Below are 23,361 nucleotides of genomic sequence, written 5' to 3'. Positions count from 1 at the left end.
CGGGGAGGACGTGCAGGCTCCGCGCACACAGCTACCCAAGGTCAGAATCGACCCGGGTCCCTGGTGCGGTGAGGCAGCAGTGCTAACTGCTGGGTCACCGTGCCACCCATGATCTCCGTTCTCACCTACAGTCATTGCCTCTGAGTAGCTGTAAATTTTTCAGATACCCGTCTCTGCAACCCCTCAGTTTTCAACTGCAACGTTCACATGGGAATTGTTACATGTGCCTGCTTACGCAACCCTATCTCTCATCAGTGTTCGCTGACTTGCATTGGCTTCTGGCCCAGCAACATCTGGATTTTAAAATTCACACCCTTGGCAGCACGGTGGCCTAGTGGTTAGCACAACCGCCTCACGGCGCTGAGGTCCCAGGTTCGATCCCGGCTCTGGGTCACTGTCCGTGTGGAGTTTGCACATTCTCCCCGTGTCTGCGTGGGTTTCGCCCCCACAACCCAAAAACGTGCAAGCTAGGTGGATTGGCCACACTAAATTGCCCCTTAATTGGAAAAATGATTGGGTACACTAAATTTATGCAAAAAAAAAAAAAAAAAAAATTCACACCCTTGTGTTTGAATCCCTCTATGGCCTCACTATTTTGTATATTTATCACGTCCTCCAACGCTACCAACCTCCGAGCTGTCAGCAACCCTCCAATTCTGATCTCTTGTACCATGCCTCACTATTGGTCAGTTTTGAAAGAGCAGCACAACAACATTTTATACCAATGCCATTTTTGCAGTCAGCTACCAAAGCCGATACGACTTTAATAGAAGCTTAGTTTTGTTTTTGGAAGCTGGCCTGAATCTTAACTGTAGTCTGGTTGATTGCTCATGGCTCTGGGCTGGTTGATACTCTAAACTGAGACTTCATGCTTCCATCCACATTTACCGATATATGGTTTTCATCTGTAAGTTTTTAACAGAGCTTTAAATTTTAAATTGGTTTTGTTGAAAGTCAACGTTCACCGTGGGAACTGGACGCCCCTCCTCACCATTTCAGATTGAGTTAGTCTGTTAAAGTGGAGCAGTTCAGCAGGAGTGGAAGACCAGGACAGGTCTTGGAAGTTGATCTTGATTCGCAGAGAAATGAGAAGCTGGCACGTCTGTAGCACCTTTCACAACTTTCGGACATCTTAAAGAGTTTTACAGTCATTGAAGACTTACTTCTCAAATGTAGACGTGTTGTAATGTGGGAGATGCGGCGTCCCTCATATTACTGTGGGTCTGCCAATCTGTGTAAAGATGCAAGTTTCCTTTCTGAAAGGACACGAACAAACCAGTTGAGTTTTTGACAGCAATCCGACAGATACAAAGGCACCATTCCCGATTCATTTAATTGACCAAATTTCAATCTCCCAGGTGCCATGGTGGGACTTGAACTTGCATCTCCGTATCTTTAGTCCATATTACTAGACTAGTAACACATTCCTGCAGTTGTTGTGACAGTTGCTTTCTGCACACTGCTTGCTGTTTTACCATGGGAGTATGTGTCACTCTGTGATTGGACATTTTGACCTTAATATTTGACGTTTTCGCTGCTCTTCACCGCCTTTTGTCCAGTTTTTCCCTCCATCACTGAACTTTCTGTTGTCCAACGAAGATTGAATTTATCCACAGATTGCTTTTCATGTGTTTCAATGCCTTCATTAAAGTTATTTCAGGCCTCAGAGGCTTCCTAAAGCCTCATCGCAGGCTTGTTCCTTTTGCCCAGAGCGGCACCACAGAGCTGATTTAGATTGTGGAGTCTGAACATTCAAAAGTTCCAAAAATGCATTAGAACCTTTCCATTCACTCCAGTGGTGGGATCTTTTCATTCTTCAGATAACGAGCGCAAATTCCAAAGGCTTTGCCGAGGTAATATTTATAATGTGTTTTTTTAAAGAAGTTAGAGTGCTTGCGGGTGAGTGCGGGTGAATGCGTATGCTTTCATCATATAGTGGCACTTCTGTTTTCCCAAAGAAATTTGAATTCTGAAGAAAGCTGACGGATCGATCTTGTTGGAGTGGAGGATCATGTGACATAGCCCGCTAATTGGACACCTTTCTCTCGCCCTTCAAAATGCTTTGCACTGTAACTTGCCTGGCAGAGGCAACAGGGCAGCCTGGGACCTTGGCAGACAACAGAACCAGCCGTCTGTCTCCTTGACCCTGAGATTTAAGGATTGAGAAAGAAACAGCAGAAACATGCAGAAGGAAATTAGGTGAATTACAGTCCAATCCATTCCAGAAAGAGAAATGGAGGGGGAAGGAAAGAGTGGAAAAAGCGAGCGAAAAACTGACAGTAGGAAAAAGCAGCAGACTTATTGTCAATCAGGATCCCTGCGATCGATCTCATTTTTCATGTCCAATACTTGCATCCCATTTAACTCATAGTCCCTTCCTGCGTTTTATTGAAGCTCATCCACTGCATTTCCCTATCTCAAGCCTATTGTCATGTGAGAGTACCTTTAAGAAATGGGTGTTTATAAATGGGTTTGTAAATAAGTATCTGTAGTGAGTACCTTTTAAGGAAGGGGTGTTTATTTCTGCAGTGATGTCAGAATGGGTGGAGCTGGGCTGTCTGTCAGCTTTTTACTTTTGTTTTAGGCTGTTTGCTGCAGTGTGTATTTTAGTTTCATTTTCAGTGTTGGAGCTGAAGCCAGACAGAGCAGGTGTACTGTTGATCTCTCTGCCATAAAAAGACTATCTCTTGATCATTTGGTGAATTCAGAATTATGAAAGTTCTCAGTAGTGAATGTAAACCTAATGTGCTTCTGTTAAAGGTGTTTTAAGTCTTATGGATGTTAAAAGGAAAGCTTAAAGGATTACTTAGTGTTGTATTCTTTGGGGGTTGCATTTGAATTGATGGTTGCTAAGGTGTTCACTGTATGTTTTAAAATGGTTAACTTGAGTTCATAGAATAAACATTGTTTTGCTTTAAAAAATACTTTTCCATTTCTGCTTTACCACACCTGTAGAGTGGGCCATGTGCTCCCCATACCACAATCTATTAAATGTTGTGGGTTAGGTGAACTCCATGATACACTTTGGGGTTCTCTAAACCCTGACCCATAACACTATTCAAATCCACATGTAGCACAAGTTGAGACAGAATTAGTCATCATAGAACAGGAATTGCTTGATTTCACACCAAGCAGTCAATACATTTACCATCGAAGGGCTGCTTCTATGCATCTTTGAGTTTCTTGCTTCATTTCGCATCTTGGGGTCACACAGAGAAGCACGGGCCAGCCTGGGGAGAGACTGTGAGTCACACCTCCTCTGTTTCAAATAATAATACTGCTGCTGATGAGTGCTGTTTGCTAATTTCTGCAGAATTTAGTATCCGGTTTAAAAGGTTATTTAATGCAGGATCTTTGACTCCAGTTATCATTATCACAAAGAATAGCTGTACGTTCTGCAAGCCAAGACCTAAACTTATCCAGCAATTCTTTTCTATCACAGAGTCCCAATAAACGTAACAGTAATAACTTTCTTTCCATGCATCGGTAATAGATTTATTGCCGGGTTTTTTAATGGATCATGAATTGCACATTTGGTAACATCTCCGATATTACGCCCACTCTAGATTTCATTGCGGAGACCTTAAATCCCAAGATAATGCCGGTGTATCATGTATCATGTTTCTTGGGTTCAGTGACCATGTTAAATTAACATCACATCAGAGCTGTTACTATGACATCCAAATTCCCATCGTGCACTATTGCCTGAAATTCAGAGAATTTACAGTGCAGAAGGAGGCCATTTGGCCCATCGAGTCTGGAAAGAGCACCCCACTGAAGCCCAAACCTCCACCCTGCCCCCGTAACCCCACGGGCAATTTAGCATGGCCAATCCACCTAACCTGTACGTCTTTGGACTGTGGGAGGAAACCGGAGCACCTGGAGGAAACCCATGCAGACACGGGAAGAACGTGCAGACTCCGCACAGTGACCCAAGCCGGGAATCGAACTTGTGACCCTGGAGCTGTGAAGCAACAGTGCTAACCATGGTGCTACCGTGGCGCCCTTATTGAGCATCCCAATTATTTGAGAATAAGTATTTCCAACCAAACCCATGATATAACAACAATTTATATGGCACCTTTAACATAATAAAATGTCCCCAAAATGTTTCTCAGGAGAAATATATAACAAAGTATGATATTATGAGGTTTTGGGTCAGATGGCCCAAATCTTGGTAAAAGGTTTAGGTTTTAAGCAGCAACTTAAAGGAGCAAAGTGAGATGGGGAGCGTAACGGAGGGAATTCAGAGCTTGCTGGAGGACCGATTAAAATCTGGCATACTCGGGCAGCCAGAATTCAAGATGCAGAGATATCTTAAAGGGTTGTGGTGTGGGTGAAGATTACACAGGGTGGGATGAAGCCATGGAGGGATTTGAAAACAAGGCTGAGAATTTTAAAATCACAACGTCGCTTGACTGAGAGCCAGTGTAGTTCAGCGTGCGGAGTTAGGGCGATAGATAACAGGACCTGGGAAAAGTTAGGACACGGGTGGCAGAGTTTGCATCTCAAGCTTAAGAAGCTAAAATGTGTGAAGCCAGTAGGAAAGTATTTGAATGGTCAAACCTAGAGGTAGCAAAGGAAGAATGAAAGTTTCGGCAGCAGATGAGTGAAATTGGACAATGGGCAGTCTTAATGATGGTACAAATATGTGGTCAGAAGCTCATCCTGGTGGCAAATGTGTCAGCAATGTTATTGACAGACTGTTTTTCAGACTCAGACTGTTGCCAGGGAGAGGGATGGAGTTGGTAGCTAAGAATCGGAGCTTGGAAAGAGACCAGAAAAACTTACTTCAGTCTTTCCCGAATTTAATTGGAAGAAGTTTCTGCTCATCCAGTACTGGATGTCAGCAGCCTGATAATAACAACAATGGAGAAATCGAGAGAGGTGTCAGTGAGGTAGAGCTGGGTGCCATCAATGTCCATGTGCAAACTGACGCTGTACCTTCGGATGATGTTGCAGAGGGGCAGCGTGTACATGAGAAACAGGAGGGACCAACGATTGATCCTTGGGACACCAAAGGAAACTATACGCGATTTGGAAGAGAAGCCATTGTGAATGATTCTCTGGCTGCGATTAGATAGATGAGAATGAAATCAGGCGAGTGCATCCCCACCCAGCTGGACGACAGTGGAGAGGCGTCGGAGGGGGCTGGCGTCAGGAGGAGGCTGGCGTCGGGAGGAGGCTGGCGTCGGGAGGAGGCTGGCGTCGGGAGGAGGCTGGCGTCGGGAGGGGGCTGGCGTCGGGAGGGGGCTGGCGTCGGGGGGAGGCTGGCGTCGGGAGGAGGCTGGCGTCGGAGGAGGCTGGCGTCGGGAGGAGGCTGGCGTCGGGAGGAGGCTGGCGTCGGGAGGAGGCTGGCGTCGGGAGGGGGCTGGCGTCGGGAGGAGGCTGGCGTCGGGAGGAGGCTGGCGTCGGGAGGGGGCTGGCGTCGGGAGGGGGCTGGCGTCGGAGGAGGCTGGCGTCGGGGGAGGCTGGCGTCGGGGGGAGGCTGGCGTCGGGAGGAGGCTGGCGTCGGGAGGGGGCTGGCGTCGGGAGGGGGCTGGCGTCGGGGGGAGGCTGGCGTCGGGAGGAGGCTGGCGTCGGGGGGAGGCTGGCGTCGGGGGGAGGCTGGCGTCGGGAGGGGGCTGGCGTCGGGAGGAGGCTGGCGTCGGGAGGGGGCTGGCGTCGGGAGGAGGCTGGCGTCGGGGGAGGCTGGCGTCGGGGGGAGGCTGGCGTCGGGGGGAGGCTGGCGTCGGGGGGAGGCTGGCGTCGGGAGGGGGCTGGCGTCGGGAGGAGGCTGGCGTCGGGGGAGGCTGGCGTCGGGGGGAGGCTGGCGTCGGGGGGAGGCTGGCGTCGGGAGGGGGCTGGCGTCGGGAGGGGGGCTGGCGTCGGGGGGAGGCTGGCGTCGGGAGGGGGCTGGCGTCGGGGGGAGGCTGGCGTCGGGGGAGGCTGGCGTCGGGGGGAGGCTGGCGTCGGGGGGAGGCTGGCGTCGGGGGGAGGCTGGCGTCGGGAGGGGGCTGGCGTCGGGAGGGGGCTGGCGTCGGGAGGGGGCTGGCGTCGGGAGGGGGCTGGCGTCGGGAGGGGGCTGGCGTCGGGGGGAGGCTGGCGTCGGGGGGAGGCTGGCGTCGGGGGGAGGCTGGCGTCGGGGGGAGGCTGGCGTCGGGAGGGGGCTGGCGTCGGGAGGGGGCTGGCGTCGGGAGGGGGCTGGCGTCGGGAGGGGGCTGGCGTCGGGAGGGGGCTGGCGTCGGGAGGGGGCTGGCGTCGGGAGGGGGCTGGCGTCGGGAGGGGGCTGGCGTCGGGAGGGGGCTGGCGTCGGGAGGGGGCTGGCGTCGGGAGGGGGCTGGCGTCGGGAGGGGGCTGGCGTCGGGAGGGGGCTGGCGTCAGGAAGGGGCTGGCGTCGGAGGGGGTTGGCGTCATGAATTGTGTGAAAGGCGGAAGATGGGTCAAGGAGGGGAAGTTTACCATTGTCACAGTTTCCAAGATGTAATCTGTGACTTTGTTGAGAGCTGATTCAGGACTGTGGAGAGTGAAAAACTGATTGGAGGGATTCAGACCTGAGTTGTGGGAAAGATTGGCATGAATTTGGGTGATGCTATCACATTCAAGGACTTTGCAGAGGAAAGAGAGGTTGGAGATGGACAATAATTTGCAGGGATGGTGGGTTCAAGAACATTGCTTTGAGGAGAGGTGTGCTGATGGCAGATTTAAAGGAAAGAGGAACAGAACCTCAAGGGAGCAAGCTGTAAACTGTATTGGTTAACGTGGGGACTGGGAGGGGAAGATGTTGGTCTGCAGGTCAGTGAGAATAGGGTCAAGGGGGTAGGTGATATGCCTCACGGACAAGATGAGCAGAAATAAGCTTGAGGGGAGACAGGAGAGAAACGAGAGAAATATGCAAGTTCAGGGCAAGGGCAGAGTAGAACTTCAGGGACATTTGATCTGGTGGGCTGATAGAGATGGGGGCCCATGGCAACTGATCAGGCTCTCAATCTTAGTAACAAAGATGTTCATGAGCTGATTGCACTTATTGTTGATGGGGGTGGAGGGGACAGGGGAAAGGGGTTTTAGAAGGTGGTTTTCAGCAAAGAAAAGAAGCCGGGGGCTATCTTTGCATTCTAGGGCGATGTCGGACTAGTGAGTGGTTCTCGCTGACGAGGGCTGGATATAGTAGTGCTCTATGTGCTAGATCTCGGAGTGGATGGTTAAACCATTTGTCTGTCATATCCTTTCAGATTTGCGACCCTGAGAATTCAGTGAGCGGAAATAAGGACCATAAAGGTGACCAAGATGAATGGTTTTATTAGGGACAAGGATTGAGGCATGGTGTGGTGGGGCAAAGCAGCAGCTGCAAAAATATGGCAAATGGAGGGTCAGTAGCTGGACAGGTTGGATTTTGAAAATGTAATTGTCAGTGAATCCGGGGATCCATGTTTCCACAGACAGATGCAGTAGGAGGTAAGTTTGGGCATATAACCCCTTCAGTGCAGATCGAGGCTATTCGACCCATCGAATCTGCATCGACCCTCCGAAAGGCCCGCTCCCCCTCCCTATTCCTATAACCCCACCTAACCGGCACATCTTTGGACTGTGGGAGGAAACCAGGGCACCGGGAGGAAGCCCACGCACACACGGGGAGAGCGTGCAGACTCCACACAGTCACTCAAGGCCAGAATCGAAGCTGGGCCCCTGGCACTGTGATGCGGTAGTGCCCAGCACTGTGCCTCCCATAGAATGGGGACGTGGGTGGACACGTCCCTCAACAAGCACCAAAAACAAAAACGGCAGAGTTAACAGGTCAAGTCGAAGGCCTGTGATTGGGCCACCAAAAACAGATCATCATCTCAGCGATCAAGCAAGCTGGAAACTTGCGATGGCCAAATTGGCTGCTGCTTTTCCCACTTTACAATGATAACTACATGTCAGAAATACTTCATTGGTTCTAAAACACTTTGGGCAGACCGGAGTTCATTAAAGGTCCAATGGAAATGCAAGGTCTTACTTTCCCTTCTATTAAAACATTCAGTGGAACTTGGTTAAATTCTGGTAAACCGCTCATTGTTCAATGATCACTTGGAAGCATTTCATTTTCTAATGTAAATTTTACAGCGTTCTGCTGTGATGGCCTCATCTGCGCCATAGCCTACACTGTTCCATCGTTTCACGTTAGTTTTAATGCTCTCAAGAAATATTATAAATTGAGAAAAGCATCAGCGCTGACAGCAAGGCAGTAATTTAATCGGTGTTCGGATGATTTCCATAACCACTTGAGATTATCTTTCATGGTTTATGATGTCTTCTGAAGTCTCAGGGTAAAGTAAAGCTCATCACTCAGCCCTAACCATCTATAATTCTGTTCCTAGTATACTTAAGTAATGATGACCAAGTGGCTGCTCCTTTTTGGAGGGAGAGCTGATGATAAACAGATCAGACTGAAGGATGAACCTGCCAGCTGAGACTTTCCACTCTCTGCTCCCTGGCTCTCAGAGCTGTGACCTTGTCTTTTCAGTAGCCGTCAAAAATTATTGACTGTCTTGAACAGTAGCAGAAACTTTCCCTTGCCTCTCACGCACTGGATCGGTTGACATCCCATCATACATTAATCTGCCTCGGCAGAATATTTTCAACCAGCCACAGACTCGTGTTGTTCTGTCTGCAACAACTAAAACACTCGTTAACATCCTCTTACCCTCCAGCCCCCAGTGTCCACTTGCATTTCCTTCCTTCCCCTGTGTTTCCTTGCCCCCGCCTCCACTGCCTCCACCTCCCCTGCCTCCTCCACCTCCTCCCCGCTTTCGCCCCCGCCCCTGCCTCCACCACCTCCCCTGCCTCCACCTCCACCTCCCCTGCCTCCTCCACCTCCTCCCTGCTTTCGCCCCTGCCTCCACCACCTCCCCCGCCTCCACCCCCGCCTCCGCCCCCGCCTCCGCCCCCGCCTCCGCCCCCGCCTCCGCCCCCGCCTCCGCCCCCGCCTCCGCCTCCGCCTCCACCCCCGCCTCCACCCCCGCCTCCACCCCCGCCTCCACCCCCGCCTCCGCCCCCGCCTCCACCCCCGCCTCCACCCCCGCCTCCACCCCCGCCTCCGCCCCCGCCTCCACCCCCGCCTCCACCCCCGCCGCCTCCACCTCCCCTGCCTCCTCCACCTCCCCTGCCTCCTCCACCTCCCCTGCCTCCTCCACCTCCCCTGCCTCCTCCACCTCCTCCCCGCTTCCTCCTCCACCACCGCCTCCACCCCCGCCTCCACCCCGCCTCCCTCGCTTCCACCCCGCCTCCCTCGCCTCCCTCGCCTCCACCCCGCCTCCCTCGCCTCCCTCGCCTCCCTCGCCTCCCTCGCCTCCCTCGCCTCCACCCCGCCTCCCTCGCCTCCACCCCGCCTCCCTCGCCTCCACCCCGCCTCCCTCGCCTCCACCCCGCCTCCCTCGCCTCCACCCCGCCTCCCTCGCCTCCACCCCGCCTCCCTCGCCTCCACCCCGCCTCCCTCGCCTCCACCCCGCCTCCCTCGCCTCCACCCCGCCTCCCTCGCCTCCACCCCGCCTCCCTCGCCTCCACCCCGCCTCCCTCGCCTCCACCCCGCCTCCCTCGCCTCCACCCCGCCTCCCTCGCCTCCACCCCGCCTCCCTCGCCTCCACCCCGCCTCCCTCGCCTCCACCCCGCCTCCCTCGCCTCCACCCCGCCTCCCTCGCCTCCACCCCGCCTCCCTCGCCTCCACCCCGCCTCCCTCGCCTCCACCCCGCCTCCCTCGCCTCCACCCCGCCTCCCTCGCCTCCACCCCGCCTCCCTCGCCTCCACCCCGCCTCCCTCGCCTCCACCCCGTCTCCCTCGCCTCCACCCCGCCTCCCTCGCCTCCACCCCGCCTCCCTCGCCTCCACCCCGCCTCCCTCGCCTCCACCCCGCCTCCCTCGCCTCCACCCCGCCTCCCTCGCCTCCACCCCGCCTCCCTCGCCTCCACCCCCCCCCCTCCCTCGCCTCCACCCCCGCCTCCCTCGCCTCCACCCCGCCTCCCTCGCCTCCACCCCGCCTCCCTCGCCTCCACCCCGCCTCCCTCGCCTCCACCCCGCCTCCCTCGCCTCCACCCCGCCTCCCTCGCCTCCACCCCGCCTCCCTCGCCTCCACCCCGCCTCCCCCGCCTCCACCCCGCCTCCCTCGCCTCCACCCCGCCTCCCTCGCCTCCACCCCGCCTCCCTCGCCTCCACCCCGCCTCCCTCGCCTCCACCCCGCCTCCCTCGCCTCCACCCCGCCTCCCTCGCCTCCACCCCGCCTCCCTCGCCTCCACCCCGCCTCCCTCGCCTCCACCCCGCCTCCCTCGCCTCCACCCCGCTCCCCCTCGCCTCCCTCTCGCCTCCACCCCGCCTCCCTCGCCTCCACCCCCGCCTCCCTCGCCTCCACCCCGCCTCCCTCGCCTCCCCCCCGCCTCCCTCGCCTCCACCCCGCCTCCCTCGCCTCCACCCCGCCTCCCTCGCCTCCACCCCGCCTCCCTCGCCTCCACCCCGCCTCCCTCGCCTCCACCCCCGCCTCCCTCGCCTCCACCCCGCCTCCCTCGCCTCCACCCCGCCTCCCCTTTCCCCCGCCTCCACCCCGCCTCCCTCGCCTCAGCCTCCCCCTTTCCCCCGCCTCAGCCTCCCCCTTTCCCCCGCCTCCCCCTTTCCCCCCCCGCCTCCCCCTTTCCCCCCCGCCTCCCCCTTTCCCCCCCGCCTCCCCCTTTCCCCCCCGCCCTCTTGGGTCTCATTTCTATTTTTTGCCGGGGTTTTAGAAGATCATTGTCTTTGACATAAGGAATTACTGCCCGTACTGGGGAGCAGATTACTGGAATCGATAATTTGATCAGGATTGTAAATAAGATTACAAATTATGAGGACCCCAGAGGTTAGATGAAAGGACTGTGGTTTTTCACGAGCTTCCTCTAACTGATACCCACTTTGTCACCGAGACCAGCCGGTTCAGCATCAATCATTTCTGTGTGACCCACTTGAAAATTTTTCAAATGTTCAAATTTCACATGTGTGATAAGTGTGTTAAGTGATGATGTCCATCCACATCCTAGGAAAGAATAAAGAAAAATACCAGGGGGTTCGTCTGGTCTCTTAATGTAATTAACTCTTTAAGATGCCTCTTTGAGTATTTTGTCTCACTTTATAGTTTAATGCATTATGCGGAATATTCTCCAAGTAGAGCGTAAACGTCTCCTCAGACTCTATAAAGATTGTGAAATAAGATACAGGTTCCTGTGGAAATCACACCAGCCATGAATACCCAAACTGGTCTTTGATGCGGCATCTGTAAATGATATGTTTTTAAACATTGGTTGAATTGGAGAGTTGGCAGATTAATTGGCAGACAAAACCAGAAGTCCCTGGGTCCAGTTGAGTTTATTATTGCTATTAATTATATAGTCTTTGCATAATTTGGAGTGAATCTGTTGTGGAGACTGAAAGTGGGCAGGATACACATTTTATTCTTGATTGTGAAGCGCATGGGTTACACGACAAGAAAAGGAGGATTGTCAACTTGTGAATTGGTGACAACGATCTGTGACTCTGTGACAGGTATTTGTCTCATAACTCCCCGCCCGAGCCCCTGGGCTCCAGCTCTGTATGAGAATATCAGCATTTACAATTTTTCAAGCATGGAATCGGACTTGAGATAAAGAAGCTGTGGAGAATAGTTTCCCGTTTCTCATTACAGTCCTGCAGTCTACAGAAGCACCACAATGTGAAGCAGCTCACACTGCCTCTTGTGGTGAGGACACACACACACACACACACACAGACACACAGACACACACACACACACACACACACACACACAATAACGGTAGTAAATTGAGTGATTGTTACACATCATGCTATCGTAGCAAGGACCGTGTATTGCCTCACTTCTCATATGGCAATTATTCCAAAGTGAATGTTGAACAAAAGCCCCACTGTCAGGATAAAATCTTATTGTGGAGCACCCTTGTTTTTCTACTCTGTTTCAGCCATCGTTGTCTGCACAGTAGCAGTTTTGTTCGATCTGTGGCCTCTGTAAAATTATCTTCTCACGTTTGAGAAATATTGCAGTGTCCAGGCACTTGTTAGAGATTAGAGCAGGGAAATACTTCAAAGTACATGAAATACTTGTAGCTGCCCTGGCATGGAAATTCCAGGTGGAGTATCCTTTATCTGAAATTCTCGGGGCCTGTCGCATTTAGATCATTTCAGTTTTCGGACACTGCACATAAACGTACAATACAATAGCAGTGCAGACAAATACCTAAACTTCCTGAAGTAAAGGCCAATGAGGTTAAAATAAAGTGTGGTTTTTAAATGTGTTTGGTTTTTGGATGTCTGGATAAAGGATACTGTATAATGTTTCGGTGTTCAAGAGTTACCTGGCAGCACATAGGACAAATGGATAGCACTGTGGCTTCACAGCGCCAGGGTCCCACTTTGATTCCTGGCTGGGTCACTGTCTGTGCGGAGTCTGCACGTTCTCCCCATATCTGGGTTTCCTCTGGGTGCTCCGGTTTCCTCCCACAATCCAAAGACGTGTAAGCTAGGTGGATTGGCCAAGATAAATTGCCCTGAGTGACCAAAAAGGTTAGAAGGGGTTATTGGGTTACGGGGATAGAGTGGAAGTGAGGGCTTCAGTGGGTCGATGCAGACTCAATGGGCCGAATGGCCTCCTTCTGCACTGTATGTTCTATGTTCTAAGTGTTTGAGGCACACTGAGGCGAATTTTTGAGCCCGCCTCTCTCTTTCAGTCTTTCCTTCTCTCTCACTCTTTCTCCTCTTGCTCACTTAATGTTTTTCTCTTGTCCTCTATTCCCTTCGCCCATTCTATTTTGCTGTCTCTCCTTTGCTCTGGCTCTTCTATTTACATAGAACAGTACAGCACAGAACAGGCCCTTCGGCCCTCAATGTTGTGCCGAGCTATGATCACCCTACTCAAACCCACGTATCCACCCTATAACCGTAACCCAACAACCCCCCCTTAACCTTACTTTTATTAGGACACTACGGGCAATTTAGCATGGCCAATCCACCTAACCCGCACATCTTTGGACTGTGGGAGGAAACCGGAGCACCCGGAGGAAACCCACGCACACAGGGGGAGGACGTGCAGACTCCACACAGACAGTGACCCAGCCGGGAATCGAACCTGGGACCCTGGAGCTGTGAAGCATTTATGCTAACCACCATGCTACCCTGCTGCCCAAATTTCTTGCTCTCTCGCTCACTTTTATTTACTTTCTTTGTCTCCTACTCTTAATTTTATACAGACTTTGCTGTTTAAAATGTTATTTTATTATAAAGGTGCAGAAAATTGCAGCTTGTGTAGCATGTGCGTTTTAATTAGTGTTGTAATTATGTTTTTCTCCTTGTTTAAATTTATGCTGCATTCAGTTTGGATAATTTATGAACAAGTAACGGTCGCTGCCCTCGACTGCAGTCGTGATGACTTGGCAGTGGTAAGTACCGATACTATTTTGACAGTTTTACAGTTTTCTTCGTGCTGTTTTAAACTTTGATTTTAACATTTACTATGGGTGCGATTTGACGGAAATGCAAGAGTCCCGTGTCAGCGCCGAGAACACCCCCGCTATAAAACGGGATATTGCTTCATTTTGGGGCCTTGGCGAGGAACGCCCAGTCGAGGCTGCACTTTGTCCCTTTTCCTGCGCTAATCAGCTCCGCTCGCCAGTGAAGGGAGAGATTGAGGCGGCATTTTTAAATGGCAACCTGATCTGTAGACCCCACACCGCAGCCTCCGGACCCCCTCCCAATGTCCCACCTCACCTATGAATACATAAAAACATTGAAAATACGAGCAGGAGGAGAGCTTAAGTAGGGTGCTCTTTCCAAGGGCCGGTGCAGACTCGATAGGCCGAATGGCCTTCTGCACTGTAAATTCTATGATTCAGGCCTGCTCCGCCATTCATTATGATCACTTGCTCATTCAAATCTCTGCCGCCAGTGTTCTAACTTACACAAACTCGGGCACACATTGGCACCTGGCACACCAGCATCTCTCATTTAAAACTCTCCATCCTCCTGCTCAAATCCTTTCACAGCCGTGCCCCTCTATCTTTGCAACCACTTCCTCCAGCCTTCCATTATGCCGGGGCTCCACTAATTCCTTTGGCTTCTTGAACATTCCCCTATTTCTTTAAAATTGAAATGCTGGCCCAGCCAACGACGCCCACATCTAATCAATAAAAAAAGTCAACCAGAGCCGTGGTAACAGGAGTTTGGGTGTGGGTTGGTTGGAGGAGGTTTACAGACACTTCATTGTAGTTTCTGAATTCTCTTTTTTTTTAGATCACCGGCTTTCTGCCAAGTGTCCCCTTCAGTGCATCATATCCTGTGCCATCTGGATTTCAGCACATGGGGATTGTCTACTCTGCTGGAGGAACCTCCTCCAAAGTGGAGGACTGGGCCAGAAGGGAGAGGGGGGCTGGTGTCTGCAGTCGGTCTCCCAAAGACCGACCTGTAGAAAGATAGGCGCAGCCAGAGGGGTACCAGGGTCAGCAGTGTTATGGGCCAGGGTTTAGAGAACCCCAAAGTGTATCATGGAGTTCACCTGACCCACAACCTTTAATAGATTGTGGTATGGGAAGCACACGGCCCACTCTACAGGTGTGGTACAGCAGAAATGGAAAAGTATTTTTTTAAAGCAAAACAATGTTTATTCTATGAACTCAAGTTAACCTTTTTAAAACATACAGTGAACATCTTAGCAACCATCAATTCAAATGCAACCCCCAAAGAATGCAACACTAAGTAATCCTTTAAGCTTTCATTTTCACATCCATAAGACTTAAAAACAAAATCTTTAACAGAAGGACCTCGGGTTTAACTTCACTGCTGAGAACAGTTACCACGTTGAAATCAGCAAATGGTCATTCATAAGCCTGCAGAGATTCATACACATCCTGCTGTGATTGCAGCTTCTCCAAAACTAAAATGAAACCAAACCCACCCTGCAGCAAAAAGCCTAAAGCGAAAGTAAAAAGCTGGCAGACAGCCCAGCTCCACCCACTCTCTGACATCACTGCAGTAATAAACACCCATTTCTTAAAGGTACTCTCACATGACAGCAGGAGCTACAAGGCAGAAGGGTCCACCGAAGAGGCTGCAAGCAGCACTTTCACTACCAGGGCAGGTCCGCGGTCCAGTGCCCGTGGTGGCTCTGCCCCTCCACAGACACACTGACTTCCATATACCCGGTGATTGGCTCAGCAATCACCTGAAACTGTTTCAGTAGCCACCATATGCCAGTGGCTCTTAAGGTTACAATGGCCCTGAACTTTTTCACCTCTGATTCTTTCCGGCGGGGTGGGGCGGACAGTGGGGGATCTGTGTGGTGTTCCCAATTAGCTGTACACAGCTGCGTCAAGCTTGTGACTGACACACGCGGTTCAGAGGGGTTGTGAACTTCCTTCATTTCTGGACTGAAGAAGCCCGGAGGGCTGAGCGAACCAGAGACTTTGCTGCAACTGCTGGGTGCCCTCCGCATCCAGCGAGTCATAAGGGCGCCAGTGGGTCAGGCAGGTATGGTTCTGTACTGGGCCAATTACTGGGCCGCAGACGGAACAAAGAACAAATAACTCGTGGATCGCTGTAACTCAACAGGTAGGTTTTTATTATTTATGCTGTGCACTCTCACAGGCTTAAATACAAGACCGCGTCTAAAGCCTGTGCGTTTGACTGACGTCGCCAGTGCTCACGTGACTCACTTCCTAAAGGGACACTGCCCCAACATAACATAGAATACTTAACATCCCCTCCCCCTTTACTTTGAAACTTCTCCGATAGCAAACAGCTCCAATTTTTGCACAAACTTGATGCACACGTAATAAGAGAGTCTGACCGGCTGACTCCTTACTGCTGGTACAGGATTGTTCCTCATCTTGGGGATACTGCGACCGTAGGTGAAGAGGGTTCGTCCATAGGGTGGAGAGAATCTTTAACCCCTACTGAATTGCTCTCCACTCGAGGGCAGGTGCAGCCTAGACAATGCATCTGCGTTAGCTGCTCTGACTGTGTTTGATATCTTACGAGGAGTTTGGCCCACCTCAAAAGCTTGCTGGCTGCCATTCAGGGAATCCCAGAGTACGGGTCAAAGATGGACATAAGTGGACGATAATCTGTCATCAGCACTAGTGCAAAAGCAGTATATTGCGAATGCTGAAGATCTGAAATAAAAACTGAAATGCTGGAAATGTTTTGCAGGTCTGGCAGCGCCTGTGGAGAGAGAAACAGAATTAATGTTTCAGCTCAATGATCTTTCACCAAAGCAAACTCGTGGCTTGACTAAAACTGAAATCAGTGCGTTTTGTTTCAGTAACAATTTCATTAGCTCTGCCATGGCCAGAAGGTCAAGTATTTTTATAAATAAATTTGAAGTACCCAATTCTTTTTTTTAAATTAAGGGGCAATTTAGCGCAATCCACCTAGCCTGCACATCTTTTTGGGTTGTGGGGGTGAGATGCACGCAGACACGGGGAGAATGTGCAGACTCCACACGGACTTTGACCCGGGGCCGGGATCGAATCTGGGTCCTCGCCGCCGTGAGGCAGCAGGGCTAACCACTGCGCCACCATCAGAAGGTCAAGTACTGATACTTGTATGTTCATTTCACAAAAACAATGCAGCCTGTCTAATGTTTCTATTTTGATGTGCCATTGGCGAGTTGCTACGAGCATGGTTGAACCTCCCAAGAAAACTTGCAGGTGCAGGAAAATCTTGCAGCTTAAATAAGGTTAATGGGAGGGGAAGTGGGGAGAGTGAAATTGCTGCCATATTTTCAGCTAGATACTTTCTCAGCCAGATTTCACTCTGCTGATTTGATGTGCAACATTTTACCCTAACGTTTTTAGCTAGTGTTATGTTCTATCAGTGTAGTGTAAAGAAGCAAAACGGTAAAATTATGCACCTTCATCCAGAAGTATAATAAATGCTACAAAAACAGAAAAGGTTGGACACTCCCAGCAGGTCTGGCACCATCTGTGTAGAGAGAATGGAGCTAACGTTTCGAGTCTGGATGACTTTGGCAAGGCTGCACTTTTATGCAGTGTGTTTAACTGTCAGCACCGGAGTCCTCCAACCGTGCACAATAGAATTTCACATGCTCTGCTTTGTTTTTTTTTAAATGTTTTTTATTTTGTTCATTTATTGTTAGCTTTATTTGTGAAATAAAAGTCCTCCACAATCTATACCTTTGGAATTTTGTTTTTCTGGTGCAAAGCTCAGTTGATAGATTGGTTGGGCAGAATAAACTGGAGTTGAAATCCGTCCGATCAAATGCATCGACAGTCATGGTAAATATGTGCGTACAGTATATGTACGGGTTCTATGACCAGTATTTGATCCCCCCCCCCCCCCCCCCCCCCCCCCCCTTAGGGGTTCCCTACCCTCCCCACCTTGGGACTGCCGCCACTTACCTGGCTGGCTTTATTTGAAAGGGGGCTGGAGTATAGAAATAAAGGTGTTGATGCAGCTGTACACGGTTCCAGTGAGACCTTATTTAGAATACTGAGTACAGCTTTGGTCCCCTTGTTGAAGGAAAGATATTATTATTGGAGGCAGTACAGATGAATTTCTTCACTCAAAGTATGATTACTCTTTGGAATACTTCACCCCAGGAAGCTGTGGAGGACGAGTCCTTGAACGTTTTCAACTCTGAGATCGCTAGTTTTTAATCAGTTGGAGAATTTAGGGTTACAGAGAGGAGGAGGGAAAGTGGACTTAATGAGTGCTAGATCAGCCACGATCTTATTAAATGGAGGAACAGGCTGAAAGGTCTGAATGGCTATCCGGTTCCTATTTCTTATGGTCTTACCTGTCTTCCAATTCCTGGGACTTGGTGCCATACAGCTCTCTTGCAGTGCCTCTTCTGGCCACTGAAGCGTTTATTGGTTGAGGGGCTGGAAAGCTCTCAGCCAATCTGATTGTTCGTAGCACTCCCGAGTGAGGGGCAGAAATCCCGACTTATGCCAATCAATGCTTATTAGGGCGTAATATGGCATTAGGGCGTAATATGGCATCAGACTGCTGGAGTGGGTGAAGATGTATTCCTTGCTGAATGTTCGGACCCCACCATCTTTTTTTAAAAAATAATTTTTATTGAAAAATTTTGTACCTCCTCTACCCACGCCGGCTGACCTTTGCGACCCACGCCGGCTGACCTTTGCGACCCACGCCGGCTGACCTTTGCGACCCACGCCGGCTGACCATTGCGACCCACGCCGGCTGACCTTTGCGACCCACGCCGGCTGACCTTTGCGACCCACGCCGGCTGACCTTTGCGACCCACGCCGGCTGACCTTTGCGACCCACGCCGGCTGACCTTTGCGACCCACGCCGGCTGACCTTTGCGACCCACGCCGGCTGACCTTTGCGACCCACGCCGGCTGACCTTTGCGACCCACGCCGGCTGACCTTTGCGACCCACGCCGGCTGACCTTTGCGACCCACGCCGGCTGACCTTTGCGACCCACGCCGGCTGACCTTTGCGACCCACGCCGGCTGACCTTTGCGACCATCAGCTGGTGATTTGAGATCTCATTGCATCGGTTGGAAAAAAATGAAGAGGGTTGTCCTCGAACTCACCATGTTTAGTCTTCAAATACCTTTCAAGTTTTGAAGGTTTTAAACTTTCATTTGCCAGTGCATCCCTGCATATAACACACATCTTGATTTGCAGGGCAACAGTTAATGAACCCAACATCAAGTAATCACCGTTATTCTGCTTTGTTCCTGTTTTCAGCTTTTTAAAAATAAATTTAGAGTAACCATTTCATTTTTTTTTTTCAGTTAAGGGGCAATTTAGTGTGACCAATTCACCTATCCTGCACATCTTTGGGTTGTAGAGGTGAAACCCACACAAACACGGGGTGAATGTACAAGCTCCACACGGACAGTGACCCAGAGCCGGGATCGAATCTGGGACCTTGGCGCCGTGAGGCAGCAATGTTAACCACTGTGCCACTGTGCTGCTCTGTTTTCAGCTTCTTAATGGGTTGTTCGCCATAGGCTCTGGAGCTCACATCAGCACCGAAGGCAGCTGCAAAATGGAGGAATCTCTCTCGCGCCCAGAACATGTGGCGTCAGTGCATGGGGAGCCTTACCTGTGCTCTGCCGCCGGTTCTGGTGGGAGGACTCCATTGTATACTTAAAAGAACTGGCTCTGGACAGCGTGCTGACATCAGGAGGAGGGGGTTCACCCTGCTGGGCTCAGGGCCTGCGCACTGTTTGATACGGCACGCATGCACGACATGGCTGGCAATGTCAAAAGTCTGTTGTGGCCAGCATTCTTAAAAGCTGGCTGCAGCCTCTCCTGCGACCCTCCCGAACCCTGCCTGCAACCCACCCGCGGGTCGCGACCCTGAGTTTGAAAACCCCCGAACTAGATCGTGAGAAACTATTTCTGCTGCTTGGGGAGTCCAGGACTAGGGGGAAAATTTTTTAAATTCCAGTGAGACTTTTCAGGAACTAAGTTCGTGAAAACACGTACACACGGAGGATGGTGGAAGTTTGGAACTCTCTTCCAAAAATGGAAACTTGTGAATTCTCTCTGAGGGTGATAGGTTTTTTGTTAACCAAAGGTATACGGAGTTAGGTCGCAGATCAGCGATGATCTCATTCGTGGAATGGCTGAATGACCTGTTGCTATGTTAGTTTGTGCCTGGTTTACTGAGAACAGATGGGGTCATTTGTCACTGGTCATGCAGATAATTGAAGGTCCTTCCGAGTAGACCATCAGCAGCATGAATATGGCATCTGCAAAACTTAATTTTTATGGGTTACTCTGTTCACAGCTGTGTCTTCACGAACTCCGCAAACAATTTCCAGGTAGCCACCGTGTGAAGCGATTGACTGGTATGCGATTCGAATCCCTGGAAAGGTACTGAAAAACTTCTTCATTTTGCTACTGTTGGGTAAGAGTCAGAAATTTGACAAACATCTGGAAGATTCGCACTTCATTTTTTGAATGTTTTTGCTCATCTTGGTGTGAAATCTTTTTTCCCACCACCAAGATTGCTATTTAGTGGGTCCATAATTGTTTTTCAACCCTTTGAAGAAGGTAATTGGCAAAGGAAAGGTGTTGCACATTTGTCATCTCGTGCAGGTTCGTGTATTGACTTGTGATCGGAGCCTGTCATTAAGTAACTGAGAACGTTTGCTGCATTTAAGCACTTGATCATATAACAAGACAGCTATTGCGTGCTTTGTTCTTCCACAAGGTATGAAGATGCCAACAAGATGTATGATGCAATTTTGCAGGAAGATGCGACAAACACAGTAAGTAAAAATGCTTTTCAGTGCATTTTGGGGGAATGAGTCTCAACATGTTTAATGGCCAGTGTCAGCTGCTGGTTAATGGAGACTAGAAAACACTTTTGGTATTAACTGATTCATATTGTATTTAAACTGGTGAGATGTTTGTTACTGCAATGCTGAAATAGTTCAGATTATTTGAAGTTTAACGTGGCCTTCATTAACGTTCTTGTTTTTTTTCTTGGTCAGTTAGTGTCTGAAGTGTGATTATTAATGATGCTTCTGCCCAGAGTCTGAGACACCCACAAGAGCAGTCAGTACCATTATTTGAGACAGCTACAGTGGAAGTTCCCCACCCTCTGGGCTAAGCACACAGGCAAGATTGATTTGGGAGATTAATTTTGGGGCTTTAATGGAAACTGGCTCACAATACAACTACTCCCCAAAAAATTAAATATGTTGTTTCTTTCTTCCTTCACAAATGGTGTAAAATCTATTCCTAACCGCAGCACCTTGGACGTTAGGACTTCTGGTCTCATGTTCACATTGTGGTCGGGTCAAAACTGCTGGAAAAATATAAGGATAGTGAATGTAGCATGAATAAGGGATTGTTTCTCCGTTTCCAGTCCCAAGTGATTGCAATAATCCAGGGTTGCTGATTCAAATAGTGCTTGCACGATGCGGAGGCTGTTCAATTATCATTCTCAAGTGACTACGGTTCTGCTCTCTGCGACTAATTTGGGTAAGAAAAAGTAGGACATTGATGTTGCTTGCAAGCGAGTGTTTCATTTTTTTAAGTCATCGTTTGAGCCCAAGTGATTGGTGAGGGGCAAAAAGAGATTGAACTTTGCATTCTCGGATTAGCTTGCTTACCTGTCGGGTTTGCGGAGTGTAGGCTGATTAAATAGATGCGAAGAGATTAAGAGATCAAACCAACTGCCAAATAAAACACAGCACTTCAAAAGTGGCATGAAATGTGTGTTATGGGCCAGGAATTATAGGAAGACAGATTACCTCCTGGTATTCTTTCTGATCTGCAGGTGGGCAACATCTAATGGTGTGTCAGCTACCTTGTGAGTGCAGCAGGCAAAATGCCCCCTTATTCAATCTTGTCAATTTAATCTGTGAAATCACAGACTCTTGTTTTTGTGGATTCCTTCGTACGCAGTTAACTTCAGATTTGTTTAATAAATTATTGAGTGTTGGAAATTCTTCAGACGTTAGGTACCTGCTGGTAATCATTTCCACAGGGCCATGAAGCCGTAATAGGAGAATAATATACTGCCCGATTTTAAACAGAGGCCTTTTGCCTTGTTTACTTTGGCATAGTGAGAAATTTGTAATGGTTTCTTCTGATGAGTCAGTTTGCCAGTGCAGGGTGCTGCCTCGGAATATTAACTTTCCACGTTGGCAGCTGCTACAAGGTAAATAGACAGATTTGAGGGGGGAAAATAATCCTGTGCTTCAGGAAACGAGGAAAATGCCACTAATAAAAGCCATTTGCAGCCTGCAATCCCTTGATTATGTTTTGGCAAGTCGTTTGCCAAAAAAAAAAGCCCTTTTAATAAAAGGTCCAATAGTTAACTCTGTGTCAGTAAATGTGTTAACGCATTTAGTTGTGTGTCTACTTTTTGGGATTCAACATGTTTTAATCTCACCGGAGATCAGTGGGCCTGTTAGATACACTCAGTTCGTGCAAAATGTTCTTTTTTTAAATGCAGTTTTAAAAACAGCAACTGAGCCATTTTACACAGGCTGACAATGAAGCCAGTATCTTTAGCTGGGGTAACAGTATTTCTTTCATTGAGAACTTTGCAGTGTTGAATTTTTTTTTTAAAGTAGCTAGTTGCAACTTTTAAATTGTCTTTCTTTGTACCAGTATATAAGAAGAGAATGCCATCATCAGAAACAGACTCTGTTTTGATAGCTTATGATTAGTGCGATAAATAATATTTTTGCACAAGACATGGAACAAGTTATGAAAAGAGACAGTGTTGGAAATACTGTGGTCTGGAGAGAGTTAAGGGACAGAATTTTACCATCATTTTTCAGAGTGTCAGGCTGTGTCTGAAAGCCGGTGTGCGTCTCCAGAAGCACTGCCGAGTATTTTACACCAGATCTTGAGCCTCTCTGAGAAATAGAAACCTGGGGGTGTGGGTTGTGCATCAGTCTGGTGGGGTGGGGCTGATGGAGCCGGCAGGACTGACTGCACTGAGATCAGGGCACCAGCGTTAAAGGGTCCCCCCTATCAGCAGAGAGTTAATACTTCCTCCAACACTTCCCACCCACCATGAAGGTATCAGGGGCTCTCTCCCCTGCAGCCAACCACCACCACACCCCGTTTTTTTACAGTGAGGTTCTCTTCCTTTGTGAGTGGGAACCTTGTTACAGCATCAGGATGTAACATAAAATCAGGATATGCAATCCCGCAAGCGAGAATCCCGTTCACCAATTGCCGCAAGGTTTTGCGTTGCCATTCTCGCTGCAGCAAAATCATTCCCAACGTTTCAGGTCAGTGAGTATTCATCAGAACTGATATCCCCTTCCTCAATGGTGGGGGAGCCCAGCACATATGTGCAAAAGACATGGCTGAAGAATTCGCAAGAAAATCTTCAGCTAGAAGTGCTGAGTGGATGATCCATCTCTGTCTCATTTGGAGGTCCCCTGCATCACAGATGTCAGTCTTTAGCCAATTCGATTCACACCACTTTCTTCGATATCAAGAAACAGCTGAATGCACTGGACATTGCAAAGGCTATGGGCCCTGATAATATCCCGGCAATAGTACTGAAGACTTGTGCTCCAGAACTTGCTGTGCCCCTAGCCAAGTTGTTCCAGTACAGCTACAACACTGGCATCTATCCGGCAATGTGGAGTATGTCCCGTACACACAAAAGATTGCCCCTTGACATTCAATGGCATTACCATCACTGAAACCCCTACTATCAACATCCTGGGAGTTACCATTGACCAGAAACTGAACTCTACTAACTGTATAAATATTGTGGCTACAAGAGCTGGTCAGAGGTCCGGGCTCCTGCAGCAAGTAACTCACCTCCTGACTCCCCAAAGTCTGTCCACAATCTACAAGGCACAAGTTAGGAGTGTGATGGAATACTCTCCACTT

The 23,361-nt window shown here is 49.9% G+C and overlaps 1 protein-coding gene across 2 annotated transcripts in view; it reads left to right on the top strand.

Moving 5' to 3' along the window:
* Positions 1-23,361, top strand: part of emc2 (ER membrane protein complex subunit 2) — a 119,210-nt gene that overhangs the window by 24,308 nt on the left and 71,541 nt on the right. For both annotated transcript variants that reach the window (XM_038810362.1, XM_038810361.1), the window contains exons 3-5: positions 13,359-13,423; positions 19,775-19,860; positions 20,201-20,258. In XM_038810362.1, coding sequence (XP_038666290.1) covers positions 13,359-13,423; positions 19,775-19,860; positions 20,201-20,258 — 209 coding nt within the window. The remainder of the gene's footprint in view (positions 1-13,358; positions 13,424-19,774; positions 19,861-20,200; positions 20,259-23,361) is intronic.

This window comes from Scyliorhinus canicula, chromosome 10, assembly GCF_902713615.1.
Source record: "Scyliorhinus canicula chromosome 10, sScyCan1.1, whole genome shotgun sequence".
Classification (NCBI taxonomy): Eukaryota; Metazoa; Chordata; class Chondrichthyes; order Carcharhiniformes; family Scyliorhinidae; genus Scyliorhinus; species Scyliorhinus canicula.
Note: the sequence above shows the minus strand (reverse complement) of the source record. Positions and strands in the feature narration are given on the sequence as shown.